The 21,480-nt window shown below is 38.6% G+C and overlaps 1 protein-coding gene across 2 annotated transcripts in view; it reads left to right on the top strand.

Moving 5' to 3' along the window:
* The window catches only part of LOC124711314, a 158,683-nt gene that overhangs the window by 109,889 nt on the left and 27,314 nt on the right, over positions 1-21,480 (top strand). For both annotated transcript variants that reach the window (XM_047241332.1, XM_047241331.1), the window contains exon 11: positions 13,627-13,778. In XM_047241332.1, coding sequence (XP_047097288.1) covers positions 13,627-13,778 — 152 coding nt within the window. The remainder of the gene's footprint in view (positions 1-13,626; positions 13,779-21,480) is intronic.

Genomic DNA, 21,480 nt, shown 5'->3' with positions numbered 1-21,480 from the left:
TTTTCCCCACTCCGTAAAGTATTTGTAAGAGCCATGAGCACCCTCACTACAGATCCCACCACTGAGATGAAAGATGTTGGGCACTCTTTTTTAACGCATTCTTTAAAATTAAACGTAAGATATCTGTTACTATATTACAATCTGTTATCCATTTCATTTATTCTCAGTAAATATATGGAGTATTTCCTTGGCTCTTCAAGTTAGCACGAAAGATGGGTCTAGTAATTAACCATACCATGTTGTTAATGCCCGGTTGTTACTCACTCAATAACATTAATTGTGCTTTTAGTGTATAAGTGTGTGAGATTTGTTTTCTTCATGTAATTTGGAATGCATTCAAATCTCAGTTACAAAATATCAGCATACTCAGAATGCAGATTACCACACATTGGTTCTGTGGTAAAATTGTTTGCTGCTAACTAGTTTGGATTCCACTTCCAACATAGTTAACAACTGCGACTCGGCACGACTTCTCCAACTTTAATAACTGTTTTCAGCCCTTTCTATGAGAACTTACTGTACAACCATTCTTCCCTTCAGATGAAAATGATGCTAAGCAAAGGAGTAGATAGCTCTGTTGGATATATCTAGCCCCAGTTGTTATTTTTTCCTTAAATGCCCTGACCTGTCATAAGACAGCCTCTCTGTAGATCTGCCTACCCATTTCAACTCCCTCATCTCATCTAACGCAGGGTAGAGTCACCATATAAAATTTGTCTGCACAGTACCGCAGTTTCATTTCTCACATCGTGACAGATAGGGTTTACTTCACTTCTGGTGTCTCTTTACCTCATTTTTAAAACATACCACACCATACCCTTCATTAAAAAAAAATTTACCTACAATTTTGTTGATGTACGAAAACACATTGGTGTTAGTGTATAACTTTGGGTAACAATATTCCCATATTCATTCCCTTTTCTTAGGATGATTTAGGTATGCTACTATGTATGTATTTAAAATTATTCCAAGCAACACATACAGCTCACTTTATTATTAAAATACTGCAAGATATGCAGTGGAACTTTGATTTTACATTCTTCAGTTTTACGTTTTTTGTGATTCTACACCATAAATTCATAGCTCCTGTGAAAAACCAGTAGGATCAATGCTAAAAATTCAACTGATTTTACATTTCTTCCTAGTAATGTTTGCCTTGGTTTCGAGTTCTTACTGGGCCTCTCACTTGACTTTATTCCTTTTGCTTCCTATTGACATTTGATGTGACTGAATGAGTTATAAGTGGCGCAACACACACAGTTCACACCAGAGGTGGTGGCGGAGTTAAGGGAATATTTTAGGCATTGTGAAGAGGGAAGACGGGAGAGAGAAAATGCTGGCACAATCCGCATTGGTGTAGCCAACACGACTTGCAACATATAGCTTCACCGCACAATTATGATACAAATACTCCTAGGATGCAGCAGTAATGGAAAAACAAGACTGTCCCACAATGTGTTCCGGATAAGCGGATACATGATGTAGGAGCTCAGCCATCAGCTTTTCTTGTGCCACGTAGAACTCAGTCTCATCTTTTTGCGTGTGTTTCCGATGTACTATATTAAGCAACAAAATCGATTTTCAACCTTTTAAATTCAAACACTGAGTCTCGAAGAATATGCTCAGTCATAATCAACGAAACGTTGCCCATTTCTGGCTAGTGAATTCTTATTGGCTGGCGATTTGTTAAGTCACCCAATAGCCACCACAGCCACCACCCCACACTAACATATGTAAAATGAGATTGCCTACAAGATGTGTGGCAAGGAGGAGTAGCCCTTCAGCGACAGTGGGGTGAAAGCATTGTGCGAAGTGCTGAAAATTACTTTTCAACAGCTAATGTGGTAAGACAGAGATTACACATGGAAGTAGAACAAAGGTTTTTCAATAGCACATTTTAAAGACTTTCGTGTTAAAATCTGACATGATGCAGTTGCAACAAGTACATACACACATACTTTGCACCACAAGCACCAAACACTGTAGATCGTAAAGATTGGCAGCAGTGTTCGAAGGCATGAAGCGAAACTGTGGCACCTGAGCTTTCTCTTTCAAATTTACAATTTGCACAGTCTACAGAAATTCACTGAACTGGCTTCTATAAGCTTTTGACATCAATTGGGGAAGTAAACTCATGTTTTCATGTCTCGTGTTTCTCTCATCAAGCCCAAAATATCACTTTTAACAGTAGTGAGCATATGAAGTGTGGCTCATAAGAAAAACATTAAGTAATAACAGCAATAGTGACAAAGCATGTCATTAAGCAGATTTCCACATTTATGCATATTGTTTAACCACTTCCTCATCTGTGAGATTTTAAGAACTGATGAAATTCATTACCACAAATTGTTGTAGAAACATTGTACTATACATTTAATTTCCTTCAACTAGACAGATTTTATACAAAGTGTTGGAGAGGATTGCACTTTATCATCATATATGCCAGTTACATGTGTTTTTGCTCATATTTTGGGGGGGTTTTAAGATTTACTTTAATTCTGCATTTTCCTCAGTTTTGCATTTTTTGAGTATGGACTGCACGAAAATATAAAATAGAGGTTTCACTGTATAAAGCAAGGACTGAAATTGCCATTTTCATGCTTCGAAAACTCAGTGGATTTTTATATTGGTGACAAAACCTGCTACAATAGTCAAGATAACTGTATTTTCGTCTCTCCATACTCAGGTACTTCATAAAACACATATGTCTTAATATATATTCGGGTGATTAACTGTCTTCTGTCTTCTGACACGGATGGAATGTTATGTTTCTTAAATATAACCTAATTTTTGTACCTGCCACTCCTATTCCTTGTGTAGCACCTTCTCTATTTAAAGTTGGTAACATAATGTTGTTCTGTTGATAGGAAATCTGTGGTATCAATTTACTGATTTCTAGCTAAATGGCACTGCTTCTTCTGCTCGTTACGCTCATGTTAGTATGGTTAATTTCAGATTCTTGCGCTGCACGCATGGGCTCTTCCCTGTTATCTTCCCCCCACAATGTATGAAGTACCTAACGTGCAGCATACTGACAAACACAATAAATGTATGGTATGAAAATTACGTCCATATGTACAAGTCCTACCGGTCATCCTGTTGCAACAGGTTGTGATCAAAACACTCGGAAAACAGAAGGGTTTAACCAATAGAAACTTATGAATATGGATAGAGGAAAAGATAGAACTTGTACACTTTGCAGAGAAGGAAGAAAGGAAGTAGAGATTAGATTCATTAAAGTTGAAGGAAGAAAGAAGATGGCTCCAAAACAGAATCCCTTACTACTCCCTACCCCAAGGAATTACCACGTCTGCCAATGCTATTTGTTGTGGCTCCGGAGGGAGAAGTTGTTTAACATTTGCTAATGAACAGACTTTTCACAACTTCACTGTTGCGGGCCCCAAAAGTTAACCTTAGCAAATATCTGTTGCAAGTTTGGAAAGAAAGAGCCACAGGTGAAAGAAGGGGAGGTTGGGTAGTAAATTGTCAGTCATCATCAGAAGTCTGTCTGTTTATTGTCATCATTATCAACTCACCATAAAGAACCCCTAGCATAAAGCAGTAGAAACCCTACCATTTTGTATTGTTCCTCATAAAAAAAGAAAGAAATCCCAAGTATGTGTAACAGTATATGTATACTGAGGTGACAAAAGTCATGGGAGAGCAATATGTACATATACAAGTGGCAGTAGTATCACATACACATAATAGAAAAGGCCAGCGCATTGGTGGAGCTTTTATTTGTACTCTGGTGAATTTTGTGGAAATATTTCTGACCTTGAGTATGAAACGATAGTTGGAGCTAGATGCATGGGACATTACATTTTGCAAATAATTTCAGAATTTGATATTCCAAGATCCAGAGTGTCAAGAGTGTGTCAAGAATACCAAATTTCAGGCATTATCCCTCACCACCGACAATGCAATGGCCAATGACCTTCATTTGACAACTGAAAGCATTTCTAACAGGCAAGCAACACTGCATGAAATAATCATAGAAATCACTGAGACATACAACGAATGTATCCGCTAGGACATTGTGGTAAAATATGGCATTGATGAGTTATAGCAGCAGATGACCAAAGTGAGTGCCTTTGCTAAGAGCCTGACATCGCCTGTAGTGCTTCTCTTTGGCTCATTGCCATACCTGTTGGACCCTAGACAACTGCAAAACTGTGGCTCTGTCAGGTGACCCACGATTTCACTTGGTAAGAGGTGATGGTGGGGTTTGAATGTGGTACAGACACCACAAAGCCATGGACCCCAACTGTCAACAAGGCGCTGTGCAAGCTGGTAGTGGCTCCATAATGGTGTGGACTGCTTTTACGTGAATGGATAGGGTCCACTGGTTATGTTCAGCTACTTGGAAACCATTTGCAGCCATTCATGGGTTTCATGTTCCTAAACAACAATATAATTTTTATGGATGACAATGCACCATCTCACCAGGCCACAATTGTTTGCAATTGATTTTAAGAACATTCTGGATGATTGAAGTGAATGATTTAGCCAACCTGATAGCCCAATGTGAATCCCATTGAACATCTAGGTGACATGGTTGATAGATTAGTTCGTGCACAAATCCTACACTTAAACACTTTTGCAGTTATGGATTGCCATAGAGGCAACATGGCTCAATATTCAGGGGACTTCGAACAACTTGAGTCCATGCCACATCGAGTTGCACTATGCTGGGTAAAAGGAGGTCCGACAATTAGAGGTATCCTATGACATTTTTCGTCTCTGTGTATGTATGTGTCTATCTTTTTTGTTTAAGAAACCAACCCTATGTTATAAATAGTTTAAAAAAATGGATAATTCCAGTTATCTGCTTAGCAACTTTGAGTGCTATATTCTTGCTTTCACAAACTTGGATGCAATTTAGTTATTAAATAAGATAGAATAGTAAGAGGTACGGAACATAGAGTAACGTAAGGGAAAGGAGTTTGTATGGGGAACTTACAGAAGAAATATCCAAGCCATTAACTCGGACTGCAGATGTGGTTTTATTTTGCCGAATTTGCAGTGTGTAAATTCTCCTGGGGTGTATATTTCTTAACTGTATCAATATTGTATAATTCATTTTCCTGGCCTGTATTTGGATCAACAGGAGCAGTGCCTTAGGATTTTGTATTCTTACCACTTGGAAAGCTCCACAATACCGTGGAAAGAACTTACTCATCTCCTTTAAGTTGGAACTATGATGGACATCTTTTACTAAGTTGTCATGTATACTAAATATAGGCATGTCTGCTGTGTTGTTAAACTTAGGTAGTCTGCTGTGTGTGGACTCCTTTAACTTGCTTTTTATCTTATTGTCTATTACTGCTGCCTCTTTTCTTTGGAGGGGAACATTTAAAGAATTCTAATACTGGCTCTCCTATAAATTTCTTCTTCATTATCTCTACTGGTGATGATGCAGTGGACGTATGGAGTAACAAATTCAATATGACCTGGAATTCGGTATCATCTGTGCCCATGTTGCATATGTGTTGGATTCACCTCCCCATCTGGTTTGAGCTTTGCAAACTGTTTCGAAATGTTTATTCTGTTTCCCATTTGAATATCTCCAAAAAACTCTAGAGGTACACCAACACATTATTATTATTAGTTTCATTAGTTCTAAATTCTATTTTTGCATTTTCTAAGATGTCCCATAATTTCTGCATTGCCTTTCTGTGTCTACAATACATCCCAAAGAATTTTTTTTAATACTAGTAGATTCAACTGTATCCTGTACTTCGTGTAACAGACTCCTGTAATCTCTCTACCAAACTGGTCAAGGATGATTGAGGACTCAAAATTTCATTTAACAGTTTTTCCACCTCTGACAATTTGACTGCTCATGTATACGTGAGATTTGGGTGTCATAGGATTGTACGTTATTGTGAACTTCTTTCAAATGATTATGTACCGCATTGCTCATGAAAACACTGTGTGTTAATATCTATCTATACTTTGCTATGCAAATTATTCAATTATTTCTTCATAGCAGTAATTTTATTTCTCTGTACGTTAACTGTTATCATTAAATCCTTTTTAAATTCTTATGTCCGCAGTTTAATCACCGCAACTCATTAGCAGTAGGCTCTAATTTTTGATTCATACTTTCTTCTAACTTCTTGAGTGTAGCATCCCCTTGAGCTGGAAAGGTAGCTTCCACTTCAGGTTTAAGGGCACCGTGTGAGTTTCTTCATGTATCTTCTAATTTCTCGTTAAATGCTTTACTGTTTTACTCCATAGCTTTACTGTTCTACTCCACAAATTAAATTACTTAAACTATTCTGGTCCCATTTTTCTAGATCACGCAGCCGTACGCTACTAATTAAATTCCCAACTAATTAGTTAAACTAGGTGTTCACTAGACTGACAAAATCACAGCTCACCCATTGCACATAGTAGTGATCTGTGGACACTGCCACCAACGGCACAAGTGAAGTTTGTGTGTCGATTGAGAAGCTGTGGCGGGCAGCTGCTACTCTGACAACCATCATTGTGCATTATTTTTTGGGAAGGATACATGTGCATCTTATCCTATTTGTAGTGTCAGTTTTAAAAAGTGAAGTGTATGTTTATGTGAAGAACCAAGCCAGGACCACTTGAAATCAATGCTAAAAGTTTTCCACAAAATCATGCATAAAATAAAACATGCATTATAACACTATTTTTACATTACATTTTCCCACTTGTAACTTACGTAACCTGGTAGCTGGTAGTAAGCCTCAGTTGGCTCTCGGTCTTTCACTGTTTATTGTCCTCAAGCTGTTAATGAATTTGACTAACATATTTTAACCCCTTAATTTGACAATTTTTTTCCCAAATTATGTTCCAAAAAATGTTTTTATTAGTGAGTGACATTACAATGGATATGTAAAGACAGCTTTTGAAGCTCATAATTTTGAGTTACAAAATTATGAAGATCACCAGTAATAAAATCCTGTGCACACTGATGCGCTGGGCTTTGACTAAATATCCTGAATCTTCAAGTCATTTTTTAGTTTCTTTGTAGCTGAGAAGTCTAACCATTTGTTTCACAATGCTTTCCTGGGTACATAAATCTTGGAAGAGCAGGCTGGAGCATAATTGATATATTTATCTCTTACCACTGGTGCAATGCTTTCCTGTGAACATAAATCTTCGAAGAGCTGGCTGGAGTACAGTGGATGTATTCATCTGGTACCACTAGCGAGCACTTGTCACTCAACTAATGAACTGTTGTCACTTTCAGTCTCTAATGAAGTAACATCACATTCTTCTTCACTTTCTGAGCCGATAAATTCAGTGTCAAACTTGGTATCATTATAGCTATCCTTCTTTGTAAGCATTGCCTAAACAAGATAGGAGTGTGTCTGAAAGCCCATCTTTAATTGTCGAGTATTCAAAGCTTAAAGATGATGCCTAGTGACAGCCACCTCAACCAAAACACAACAGCCAGCCTTCAAATGTAGTACCAGATGCTCTCTAGCAGCCAAACACAATGCTGAAACAGATATAAATACGGTTTTATTTTTCTGTAGGTCTTTTCTTAGGTTGCCTGAGTGTACTCACCATTAAGTTTGTCAGAATAATGAAAACGAGACAACTCGGGTTTTGAAGTTGAGTGGTTAAGCAATGACAGTCAAACTGCAGTAATTGGTCTTCTTTCTCTTCTTATTTAGCCACACATTGTGTAAGAGTGTAAATATTTGAACCAGGTTAGCAAGTTACACTGATAAGTACTATTTCGAAAGTTCTCTGGTTGCAGACTAGCACACTAACTTACGTAATTCGGGCATGGACTGTACATTTTGATACCGAAGTACACACTGTCCACATTATATATTAGCGTCATGATGTCTGAACACAAGTGGCAAATTGCATGATTGTTAAATATGGTAGCCTCCTACTGACTTACAAAGTGACGATTATATTTTGGCAGCTAAATGGACCGACTGCATGCTGCTGATGTAAATAATGCTAACTAATGATTAACTCATACTTTTTGTTCAAAACTTATTATTTTATAGACGCATGTAATATCAGAAATTATATTTTGCCTGAAGTATACACCTATTACGTACTAAATAATAGCATAAAAAAAGCAAAATTAGGAGTCAGAGAGACAGTAGACACCATGATAAGGTTAACTAATAGCTGTATAATTAGAAAACAGCACAATAATAGGTACTACTTTTTGGGGTATATTTTGAGACAGATGAGGATTCCTGAAGCCTGCCAAAAAATGAGAGGAAGTGATATCTTCTGAACCTTACCATTCCTTTCACTTCATCCCTCTTCCTTCCCCTTCAACTCTTCAGCCAGGAGGAGGAGCCACTGGCTCTGAAACGTTGCACATTTTGTTAACTTTTGTGTGTTTTCTCCTGCTGCTGCTTGGTGAGTGGATTTGTCTATCCAGTTATATTTTCAGAAATTGTTTATTTTTGTTGAGATTTTATGAATTAAGTTCTTCAAAAGGTAAAATATTTCTATAAAGTAGGAGAGTGATCTCTTTCAAATTAACTGTACCAATTTAGAAACAAACAACAATTTGCTCATAGAAAATTCCAACAACACCTGATTTGCATGTATAGTTACTACACTCTGTTCATGATAAGAATAAACCTGATGTAAACATTACATTTGCTTGGATCTCATTGGATTTTGTTTCATATGGAATGGAAGCCAAGCTGTGACCAGTACTGTCAAGTGCGATCATAAGAATACGTTTTATGATGTGCTACATGCGCACAGACCGTGCGATTATGCTGAACAGCAGCTTTATCGGTGCATGCTTGGACAGCACTGGCCAACCACCGCTCCAGCTAACCCGCAGTGATGTGAGCAGTTGCAGTTCATACATAAAAAGAGATGACCAAAAGGACAATATAGCTCTGATGTCATTTAATTTTTAAAGAGAATGAAATAACATTCGGAGAAACTCCCACACTACTGTGGCCATCTTAGGTGACTAAACGGAAAGTGTAAATCCACTCGTTCTCACCTGACATGGTATTCTAATTACAAACAAGAGTGAGGAAAATTTCTAACTTAAACATAGGGTAATTTTTTTGAGCAAGCTGTGTGTGTTGAATACTGAAGCCACTGAATGTATTAATTACCGTCAGTCGTCTGCTTATCTCTTAGCTCCTTCCTTATCTGAATCTGAGAAATACATTTCAGTTCTGAAAGTGCCACCTGCTACTTTTATAATGAGTCTATCGACAACAGAATCCACGAAGCCAGCCAGGCCCAACATTTTCTCTTTTTCATTTATGATGAGCTGTTCTATATTATGCCATCGTTCGGCAGTGACACGTGAAAAAGCTGTGTGCGTTAGTTCCATTATATCTGGCAGCTTAACAGTCTTGTTACTTTTTGGGCCAAATCCCACAACTTGGCTCCAGAACTCTCCAGATTAGTTCTGTTGGGTTCATATTGTAATTGTACAGAAGCAAATGTAAAACTACAGCATTCGTATGATGATGTGCTCTATGCTGTGAAAATGATTGTTTTTCGTGTTTCTACGATACATATCTTCCTCTGTGGCTTAAAACGATGGACATGGTCCAAATAAAGAGGATTTTGTGTCTCATTTTTGCCTTAAAAATTAAATTATTATTTTTTTTTTTAATTTAAGCAACTTTTCATGAACAGTCTTTTATAAAAACATCGATAATTAATAATTTGTATTTGAAATGAAAACAGGAATTTTGCATCCAATATGTAATTAGAAACAAGAAGGCATGCATTATTCATAAAAAAAATGATTTTTATAATTACGAGATGTAGGTATTTCTTATTGAACAACAGAAAAAAAAGATGTGAACCAATGAATCATTAAGTGCATTTGCACTGCGCTACTCGTGTGATGTGGATATACTTATCAACTGTATTACACGCAGTGGCTGGGAAAGCTTCAAAGATGGTTATCTCCATAAATTTATGAAAAACAATAAGAACAGCCTATTTCTTAGCAATTTTTAACCTGGTGATCTGCGAACAACATTTCTCCAGTTGTGATGATCAGGTAGAACATCTTACAGATGTTATCCTTATCGCTGCAGTACGTTGCACTCTGCACACTTCCTCTTTATAATGCTGTCTTCTGGTCCCTTGTTGGACTGGGCAGAGATGCAGTGCGTGCGTGGAGATGTCTGTCTGTGTTTTTAACAGCTTTTCTACGATGGCAAACTGCATTCGTTATGAACAGGTGCATGCACTGTGTTGTCATGTTCTTTGGGATAGCAGAAAAGCTAGCTGGGTTTCCTTTATTGGTTCTTTTAACAATTCCACTCCTTCCATTGTGTCGGCCAACCTCCGATGGCTCTCTGGGACCAAGGTCCATTCCCTAACTTCTGGCCTGACAGTAGCAGATGAACTCACATTGGACGCTATTGCTATCTGCATCACCTTGGCCTGGTATTTTGTGGGGATTTAGAGCTCCACTCACTATCCTCCTGCTTTCCTCCATCGGAAACGAGTGGAGGCGGCTTGGCCGATACGCTTCTCTTCTCAGGATCTTGAGTGTTACAATGCTGCCTTTACAATGGCAGAGCTAGATCATGCTGTCACTTCATGCCGATCCTCCGCCCCAGGGCTGGGACATGTCCACATTCAGATGTTGCACAGCTTTTCTCTTGCGGACAAGAACTTCCACCGTCATATGTACTATCACATCTGGGTAGAGGGCATGTTTCCCAGGCACTGGCATGAAGCCACTGTCACACTGTCATACCCATACCTAAGCCTGGTAAGGACAAAAATCTTCCTTCTAGTTATCACTCCATTTCTCTCACCAGCTGTGTTTGCAAGGTGATGGAATGGATGATTCATGCTTGGCTGGTATGGTAGCTTGAGTCTCACAGTGTACTAACCACTGCACAGTGTGGATTTCAAGCACGCCGATCTGCAGTTGACCACCCTGTCACTTTGTTAACACAGGTCATGATTTTTTTTTTTTTTTAGAAATACCAGACTTTGGCCATGTTTTTTCGTTTTGGAGAAAGCCTACGACACCCGCTGGAGGATTGATATTCTTTGTTTCTCTACATGTGGGGCTCCTGTGGCCACATGCCCCCGTTTCCTTCAGAAATTTTTAAAAGACAGAGTTTTCAAGGTATGTGTGGGTTCTGCCTTGTTGGACACCTTTATCCAGGAAAACAGTGTGCCTCAGGATTCCATCCTAAGGGTCGTCCTCTTTGCTATCACCATTAACCCTATTATGCTGTGTCTCCCGCCAGGCATCTCCAGCTCCCTTTTCGTTTATGATTTTGCAATCTATTGCAGTTCTCCATGGACTTGTCTCCTTGAGCGGTGTCTTCAGCAGTGTCTTGATCATCTCTACTCGTGGAACATCGACAGTGGCTTTCACTTTTCCGCTGGCAAAACCATTTGTTTGAATTTTTACTGGTGCAATTGGTTTCTTTCACCGTCTTTACTTATTGGGCATGTTGCTCTTCGGTTCGTTGAAACTACGAAATTCCTGGGGCTTATGCTTGATAGGAAACTTCCTTGGTCCTCTCGCGTGTCTTAGCTGACTGTGTGCTGTATGCGGTCCCTCAGTGTCCTACGTGTCCTCAGTGGTACTTCCTGGGGAGCAGATCAGACCACCCTCCTCCATTTGTACCCGTCCCTTGTCAATTCGAAACTAGACTATGGGTGTTATGTTTATGCTTCTGCACATCCATCCCTCTTACACAATCTTGGTACTACCCACCAATGTGGCATCCGTTTGGCCACTGGTGTCTCTTACACTAGCCCGGTTGAGAGTCTGTATGCAGAAGCTGCCAAACTACAGTTGTCATTCTGCTGTGACTTCCTCCTCAGCAGGTACACATGCTGTTTGTCTGCCAAATCTGACCACCCATCCTATGCTTCCTTCTTCGATGACTCCTTTGATCGCCAGTACGGTGCGCATCCCTCTTCTTTTATACCTTGTGGATTTCGCTTGTGCCTCTTGCTCCAGCAGCTTAACTTCACACTACCAGCCACATTCCCAGTGGGTGTGAACCCTTCACCACTTTGGCTTTGTGCGGTGGCCTGTGTCCACCTTGTCCTTCATTTGCTTCCTAAGGACATGACCCCTGCCTCACTATATCGCCATAAGTTTCACAACTTTCACACGGAACATTGCAATAGTAGCTCTGTGTACACTGATACCTCTTCGAGTGACCATGGTGTCAGTCATTGGCACCAACTATTTTCAGTATTGGCTTTTGGAGCACTGCGCAGTATTTGCAGCAGAGCTCTTCGCCCTGTATCAGGCCGCACAGTACATCCGGCAACGGAGGCTTTTCAATTGCATTATGTGCTCTGACTCTCGTTGTACCCCTCAGAGCCTCTGTGTACTGTACACCATCTATCCCTTTGTGCAATGCGTACAGGACAGCTGTTACTTGCTCACTTGTGATGTATCCACTGTGATGTTTACGTGTGTTCCCGGTCGCGTCAGTCTGACCGGAAACAAGGCTGCTGATGCTGCTGCCAAGGCTGCAGACCTCATACTTCAGCCTCCTAGTTCTTCCATTCCTTCTGATGGTCTCTGTGTTGCCGTCTGTCGACAGATAGTGTCACTTTGGCATCAGCACTGGTTCTCCTATCATGGGATCAACCTCCAGGGAATTGAGCCTCTCCTAGCAGCTTGGACGACCACCTCTTGGCCCTCTCACCATGAGACCATTTTAGCTAGATTGTGTATTGGACACTGTCTTCTTAGCCGTCGACATTTGTTAAGTGGTGCTCCCCCACCATTTTGTGCTCATTCCCCTCAATCTTTGACGGTTCAGATTTCCTGATAGAATGCCCTTTTTTTAACGACTTATGTTCTCATTTATGTTCGCCATGTGACTTATTGGCCATTTTAGTGAACAACACGAGGGCTGTTGACTGAGTTTTAGTTTCTACCCATTGTAGCAATATGGCAAAAGACATTTAATCTTTAATTCAGGACCTCTGTGGCGCATTTTATTGTCCATTCTCCAAGTCCCTGTTTTTAGCTGTCTTTCCTTTTGTAGATTGGGCTTAACATATAGTCAGTTTTTAACTCCTTTTTTGTCTTTATGTTCTCAGTTTTGACATGGGTGCATACGACACTCTTTGTTTTTGCACCCCAAAACAAAACAGATACTCTCGCTAGTTTGAAAATCAAATGGTAAACATCTGAAATATGACTGTGTTTTTAATGGACAGAAATTTTATTCAGGAGGATATTGTAAAACATGTCTTATTACTTTCCATTATTCAGTCACCTTGATATTCTTTGTTTTCCTCCTTCCAAGTTGTGAACTCTACGTCTAATGGATTTCTAGAATAGTTTGCAATGTCCATACTCTACTTACCTACTCCTCCCATCTCCTCTCCATGAGCTAGTACTGCTGCAAAATAATTTGAATAATTTATTAGTTTTATTTAAATTTGTTTGATACACCAATAACATTTGAGGTACTTTACAAAATTTGTTGGTATACTTCCTTCGTTCTCAGAGATATTTCTGGCTGCATTATCATCAGGACACAAGAGACTGTGTAATGGAATTCATTAAGCCCTATAAAGGTGATTCCAAAGAAGTTTCATTGGTGTATCACACAAGTAGCAGACATGTTTGTGGTTGTACACTCAAATACCAAATCTTTCATCTTTGTTTTTCAGAGCTTATTCCGTGGGAGGTGCTTACAGACACATTGCAGTTCGTCCTACAAATGTGAGCTGGAAAATAATGCATTATTCAGATCCACAAACTACTCTGGTGCTTTCTGATCTTGAGGAAATGCAGAAAGTTATGCCACCAGAAGATGAAAAAGGTATGTCAAAGTGGAATGTTGAATTCTATTTAGATGACACAACTATAAAATAATTATTACATGGAACAGTGTAAAGTGCAGGCAGTTTCTTTTGGTGGTATCTATTCTGACAAGTCAAGCAAGAAATCTAAACTCACAGGTGCTACACAAATTGGCAAATACATTTTTACAGGCAAAAACACAACACAGGACTTTAATGACTTCATTGTGGGAGATCATTTTCTTTGCAAGATGTGCACAGAGATCGTCGAAACTTGAGTTTGTACTTTAGCCCACAATCAAAATTTGTTTTACCTATTTTATACCTATTGCCTCATGTTTCCATAGGTCTTCTGTCTCATTGTATTCTTTTCTATATGTTCATTACCAGTCAGTTTTTGCTTTGGTCAAGGAGTTGTCATTTGGCAGTTATTATTCATATGTAAAGGTGGAGTTCCTTCTATTTTCATAGTCCTGCAATACTGTTGTATTTTGGGGAGCTGAAATTCCGATACTGCCAAAGTTAAAGAAGAAAGAAGGTAGGTTGAAAAAGGTTAGAAGGGAATAGCCTGTCACGTAGACCCCAGAATGACGGTGATTCACCAGTTGTCAGGATCAAGGGAAACTAAGATCTTTTACTGATCCATATGGGTTGGCATAGAGGTCATTCTCGAACATTCCACAATAGGTGAATGTTAGTGTCATTGTACAGTGGGTTTATGGGGAGCTGTTACATGGGCTCATATGACACTGAATATTCTGTCACTTTGAGAGTTTTATCTCCAAAATAACACACTTGTTGTAGGATTAAGAACCATGACTTAATCTACTGCTCAATGTTCCAGAAAGGGAAAAAAAACTGTTTTAAATGGCTGCAAAATATTAAACATACATTAGACTAAATGAAAGGCAGGTCAAAAATTTTTACATTATCTGAGACAAACACTTTGACTAAATGTGCATATACAGTTGTGCAAATTACAGTTCCCTCAAGAATTTCATACATGGACCATGCAATGTCCAACTGTCCATGTTTCTAAGCTTCTCATCATTGTGGAAGCTATGTAACTGGCAATTGAGCAAAATACCTTTGTCTCTTTGTGATTCCACAGTACAGGAGTAGTAGTAGTAAGTGGTGTTGCTGCTGCTGCTGCTGTTGTGGTCATCAGTCCAAAGACTGGTTTGATGCAGCTCTCCATGGTACTCTATCCCATGCAAGCCTCTTCACCTCCAGGTAACTACTGCAGCCTACATCATTTGAATCTGTTTACTGTATTCATCTCTTGGTCTCACTCTGCGATTTTTACCCCTCACATTTCCCTCCAGTTCTAGATTGGTGCTACCTTGATGTCTCAGAATGTGTCATACCAACTGATCCCTTCTTCTAGTCAAGTTGGGCCACAAACTTCTCTTATCCCCAATTCTATTCAATACCTCCTCATTAGTTACATCACCTACCCCTCTAATCATCAGCATTCTTCTGTAGCACCACATTTCAAAAGCTTTCTATTCTCTTCTTGTCTAAACTGTTTATCATCCATGTTTCACTTCCACACATGGCTACACTCCATACAAAAACTTTCAGAAAAGACTTCCTGACACTTAAATCTGTACTCAGTGTTAACAAATTTCTTCTCCAGAAATGCTTTTCTTGCCTTTACCAGTGTACATTTTATATGCCCTCTACTTTGACCATCATCAGTTATTTTACTGTCAAAATAGCAAAACTATCTACTACTTCACGTGTCTCATTTCCTTATCAGGCTGACTCAGCATCACCTTATGTAACCCGACTGCATTCCATTGTCCTTGTTTTGCATTTATTGATGTTCATCTTATGTGCTCCTTTCAAGGCACTGTTCATTCTATTCAACTGCTTTTCCAAGTCCTTTACTATCGCTGACAGAAGTACAATGTCATCGACAAACCTCAAAGTTTTTATTTCTTCTCCGTGGACTTTAATTCCTACTCCAGATTTTTCTTTTGTTTCCTTTTCTGTTGCTCAATGTGAAGATTGAATAACATCGGGGATAGGTTACAATCATGTCTCACTCCCTTCACAACCACTGCTTTCCTTTCAAACCCGCCAAATCTTATAACCGCCATCTGGCTTCTGTGGAAATTGTAAATAGTCTTTTGCTCCCTCTATTTTACCCCTGCTGCTTTTAGAATTTCCAGTCTACATTGTCAAAAGCTTTCTCATGTCTACAGGTTCTATAAATATAAGTTTGCCTTTCCTTAACCTATTTTCTGTGAGAAGTAGTAGGTCAGTATTGCCTCGCGTGTTTCTACATTCCCCCAGAATCCAAAATGATCTTCCTGGAGGTCGACTTTTGACAGTTTTCTCGTTCTTCTTTTCTAAAGGATTCCTGTTAGTATTTTGCAACCTTGACTTATTAAACTGATAGTTTGGTAATTTTCACACACGTCAGTACCTGCTTTCTTTGTAATTTAAATTACTACATTCTTCTTGAAGTCTGATGGTTTTCACATGTCTCGAACATCTTGCTCGCCAGGTGGAAGAGTTTTGTCATGGTTGGCTCTCCAAACACTCTCAGTAGTTTGAATGGAACATCATTTACTCCCAGGGCTTTGTTTCGACTTAGTTCTTCCAGAGCTCTTTTCCATTTCCATATATTAATATGATGGAATGCTTGAATTTACTTGTATAGGGAGGTGAAATGTGCTACCCACTCTGAAATTGAGTGATAACCATAAGCATCATGGTTTGGGCACTGTGTTGATGAATCTTTAAGGGTTTCTAATGTCACAAGCCTTATACTCCACGATACAAACCACAACGTAAAAGTGTCAGGTCATATTATAGCTTAACAGGCCTACAAATGGTTCACAGTTAACAATTTAAGCATTAATCCCACAAAGACTCATTATGTGATTGCAAACAAAAATGGAGTCCTACACCTACAAGTAGACATTAAAGATCTTACACTAAATGAATTATTCTGTGTAAAATTCCATGGGATTCAACTGGATAAAAACTTAAGATGAAGTCAGTACAAAGATAAGCATGAAGCACAGTTAAACATGTTTTGCCCATAGAAGTATCTGTCATTGTGTTGACCTAAAGACAAGGGTGTTGTATTACTTTGCATATTTTCACTCCCTGTTGCCGTATGCAGTCGTTTTATGGGGCAGTGCTCTACAGAAAATTGAGTTTATGCATTAGAGGTGAGCACTGAGAATATTGTGAAAGTAGATAATGACTATCTTGTTGGAGCCTTTTTAAGACTTGGAATTCGTATACTTGCTTCCCTATTTACTCCTCGACATTTTCTGCTGGTAGCAACAAAAATCAGTTTCAGTGGAACAGTGATATGGACAGTCAAGTCAAAAAAAGTAACAATATAACGAAAAATATAGTTGCTACTCGCCATATAGTAGAGATGCTTAGTCGCAGAAAGGCGCAACAAAAAGACTGTCATACAATTAGCTTCACACTTGCCCAAACGCAACTGACACACACACACAACCACAGTCTCTGGCAGTTGTGCCTTTCTGCGACTAAACCTCTTCACTATATGGTGAGTAGCAACTATCATTTTCATTATATTGATACATTCCATCATGGATTTTTCATTGTTCAAAACAAAAATTAATTTTTGTGTAAACAATGTATTCTCAGCCACTTTTCAGTTGGTCGGCAATGACAGTCGAGGCGTGCACCCTGCAGTCTTTCTCAAACAATTTTACAGAAACTATTTGGTAAAACAATTTCATTTTTGCTTTGCTGTTAGCTTTATATGTCAGGTTCATGATGATGTGCCCAACATTTCATTAATGGTCATAGTTGTTGTGATATTTATGTGAAAGTGAGACACTGTGTGAAATTCAGAAAAGTGTGCAATGAAAAATATGGGTTGCTATGATTTTTGCGTTTGATGCATATTACATAATATGTTGTTGCACATGAATTTTAGCTGACATACTGAATTTTTCTTTAGACTTTGTTAGAGGTACCTATCTGTCACCAGTCCTAAGAAATTGATCTGATGTAGCACAATCATTTGCGATTGTGCCGCACCAGTGATAAAGAGTGAAATAACAACAACATTCCTCGAATTTCATAAACAATTTCAGATATCAAAATGAGATTTTTGGCAAATGATAGCATGCAAAGAGGAGAGTATTTTACCATATTGTTATTGTATAAAACTTCATTATGTTCCATGTTATTCCAATAACTACCAACTTTTTTTGGTGGAAGAATGTAATTTTTAGGGCCATCAATAGGTGGTGAAACGAGAAATGGTATGGGATTTAGAACAACAGCTGTGAAGACATTACAGGTTTTTTGTACAGGGGATGTCTTTTTTCATAAGCTACTGACTTTTTTTTTTGCCTTGTTCCTCATTTAACAGACTTAATATACCACTTTTTCAGAATTCTCTCTCAACTGTGTCTGCACAACATGTTAGTGAGGTGAGACATCGTAAACTCTGCTGTGTTTTGGCAGAACAAGAAAATTTTGTCATGGCAACCTGAGAAATGTGTAGGGTCTACTCAAAATTCGCCACTCGTTATGTTTCTCTGAAAGTTACTAATAGTTAACAAGCCAAGCAAAAATAAATCACTGCATTTTTGGTGGAATTCCTTTTAGGTACTAATGAAAGCAGAGGTTACAGTAGATCTTTTTGGATGGCCACCACACAAGTGTATATGTGGATGACTCCCACTTAATATTTACAAGTGTAGGCTTCAGTTTAGAATGGCGCTTCCCCTCTAGCACTAGACTTTTCCCCTACAGTGCTCTGAGCGACCCCCCACGACTGCTGCTCTCACCATGCTTTGCCAGCCGACTGCACATCTTGTGGCCACTGCATTTTGTATGCACTGTAGCAGTTTTCATTGTAACGGTGCATCCATATAGTACTATTTTGTAGGCAGGATTCTGTATTTAAAGGTGTAGGTAACTATTTTCTTTGATAAATATCGATGTAATCAGGTCGTCATTAAGCTACCAATAGCTAGGGGCCAAAAATGATTTGTCTGTTTCTGACAAAACTTCCTTTTTTTTCAAAATTCGTGTGTTTTTGTTGAAATTTGTGTCTGTTCATTTTGTTTATAAATAATTAGATGCACAAATTTAAAAGCTTATCATGCTACACAAGTGAAGACAGACGAAGCATTAGTTCTTTGAAATTGACTGTTTAAAAAATTGTGCCGATTGGGAACTTTTTGAATGGAGGGTTCGATTTTGAAAAAACTTAAACATCTTTTTCTTCCAAAATGGTCTTTGTTTCGCGGTTTTACACTTTCAAAAATGATGGTTCTATTGAAAAGTAGCTACATTTTCTCGCTGATGGACTGAATGTGTCTCTGATTTAATGTGTTTCTGTATATTATTTGTCTTTCCCTGCCCAGTTCAATGATTGTAAAATCTTTAGACAGTTAATTTCTACTTTTTGTGACCATTCACAGTTGCGTGACCCACACTTGACAATGCTACAGGTAGAGCTGTTAAAGCACTTAACATAGAAGTGGAACCGAATGTACAGTAACTTTATTTTTAATGTAAGGGCAGAATTTTGACACATACGAAAAACACTACAGAATTTGTTGTCTAATTGCTGTAGCGCAGAGTTGTGGGCACTATAGACTATAGTGGCAGACGGCCATGAGCATAAACAAACTAGAATTTTGACTGCCAGAAAGGAGTGAAGAGTATGGATAACAAGCTCCACCTCTCTTTTTGAGGGCAGCCAGCCTACAGCAGAATTGATATCATATCACAGAGATTGCCAATGTCATCTGGTGTTTTAAGGGTCATAATCAAAATTTGTGAAGGACCAGGATTAGTCACTTCACTTACTTTAAAATTAGAAAAGGGGGCAGTGAGCAATACACAACACGAATCATTCAGGGACAGCTACCGTGCAATTGATCTTTGAGGTTAGTATAGTTTTGTTAACAACATAGTTCAGGCTTGACCTCTGGCTGTATTCAATGCAACCACAGTTCAAAACATCTGCCATCTATTTTGCCATATTAAAAGTATCCACAGTACACTATCTTCTGAGTTTTGGCTAGCAAATGTACACATCATGTATCTTAAATAGACCATTCAACTGCCCACAACTGGTGTGGCAACAGATTATTGAGTGCATTGATACATTGTTGTGTTCATACACTTTTTATTTTGCAGACAGGTTCTTATGCACATTATCTTTCCAAATTGTACTTTACCAGGTGATGTACAATACCAGTAACTGGAAAATGATTACATTTTTGATATTCATGTGCAGAAAGTGAAACTATTTCAAACAATCCCTGACAAAATAGTTCATCTGGATACAGTTCCCTATGAAATAGCATCTAAGAAGTATTTTCACATTTTTGCATTTTGAGGCAGAATTCGCATTTGTCGCAAAAATTCAATTTTTTTTCCAATGTCTACAAATAACAAATGAAGTTAGCCATTGTCTATCGCAAGTTTTTGAGAAGTACTGCAGAACCAGTAGGTTTGTTCAGTTGTAAACAGATTGAGGTGCAAGATGTTTCTGTTGATGTGTTTGAAAAAGAAAATTGAACAACAGCTTCTGTAGCGATATTTACAGATTGAATACCACAGTGTTAACATGTGAATCAATTCACCTAGGGGAACTACTGACACGGGTGGTAAATACACACATACTGCGAGCTCAGTTACCAGTTACTTCCCCCCCCCCTCCCCAGTATATACCACCACAGCGTAATTTGGTAATTGCAAACACGTTGAGTTCAGGAGCGGAGCAAGCTTTCTGTGTGTTGGAGTTTGACAAAAACTAGTGTGCTACAGCTGTTCAGCGGATGTTTAATACCGAGTATGGTAAGCACTGACACCAACAAGGAAGGCCATTTACCACTGCCGCAACAGATTCATTAAGACGGGTTGCTTGTGCCTGGCAAAGAGAAGTGGAAGATCTGGTGTGTGCACCACCTCTACCGCGTGATGTAGCAGGGCTCTGGGAGAGAATACGGGAAGTGACTGCCACAGTCGATGGATGCCATGCTGGGATGGGTATGGCAAGAATTCGATCAGTGTATTGATGTCTGCCGAGTCACTCATGGCTTGCATATTGAATGCTTATATTTAAAAAAATAAAAAAAAAAAAAAACAACTTTAGAGTTTCTCTTCAAAATGCACTATGTATAACATCTGTATGACTTTATGTAAACCCTGTATATTTGTCTTGAGGAAAACTATGCCTTACTGTCTGTTACCTATTATACATTAATACATAGTCATATAGCACATTGATTTCTCAAACTTTTTTTCTCTGCACTCGTCCCCCACCACGCCCCACTACTCCCCTAAATGAGGGAAGATAGTATCAGCCCCCCCCCCCCCAAATCCTATTTTATTATTAAAAATAGTCATTTTCTTTCCCTTACACTCTGTTTTACCAAATCCAGTTTATAAGGCTTTTAATTTTTCGCAGCAGAAACCGAAGTTACATGAATTATTATAGCGAAAATAAGAAACAATTTCTTTATCTTTGCCATATTTTCATTTATTCAAAAAGTATGAAATGAACAGTAGTTAATCTTCAGCAAACCAGGATTACAAATTTCAGTGTGATGAATGAACTTGCTTTTGAAAAGAGAGTTTCTCAAGACATGATGTAATAGCAGAAACACACAATCAAAATTCTTCGCAGTATAGTAAGACTTCATGGCTGCCAAAAGTGAAAAGTGAATCTCACATAAGTAGGTTGTTGGAAAA

The sequence above is a fragment of the Schistocerca piceifrons genome, chromosome 8, assembly GCF_021461385.2.
Source record: "Schistocerca piceifrons isolate TAMUIC-IGC-003096 chromosome 8, iqSchPice1.1, whole genome shotgun sequence".
Classification (NCBI taxonomy): Eukaryota; Metazoa; Arthropoda; class Insecta; order Orthoptera; family Acrididae; genus Schistocerca; species Schistocerca piceifrons.
The sequence above is the reverse complement of the archived record's forward strand: the minus strand, read 5'-3'. Positions and strand labels throughout refer to the sequence as shown.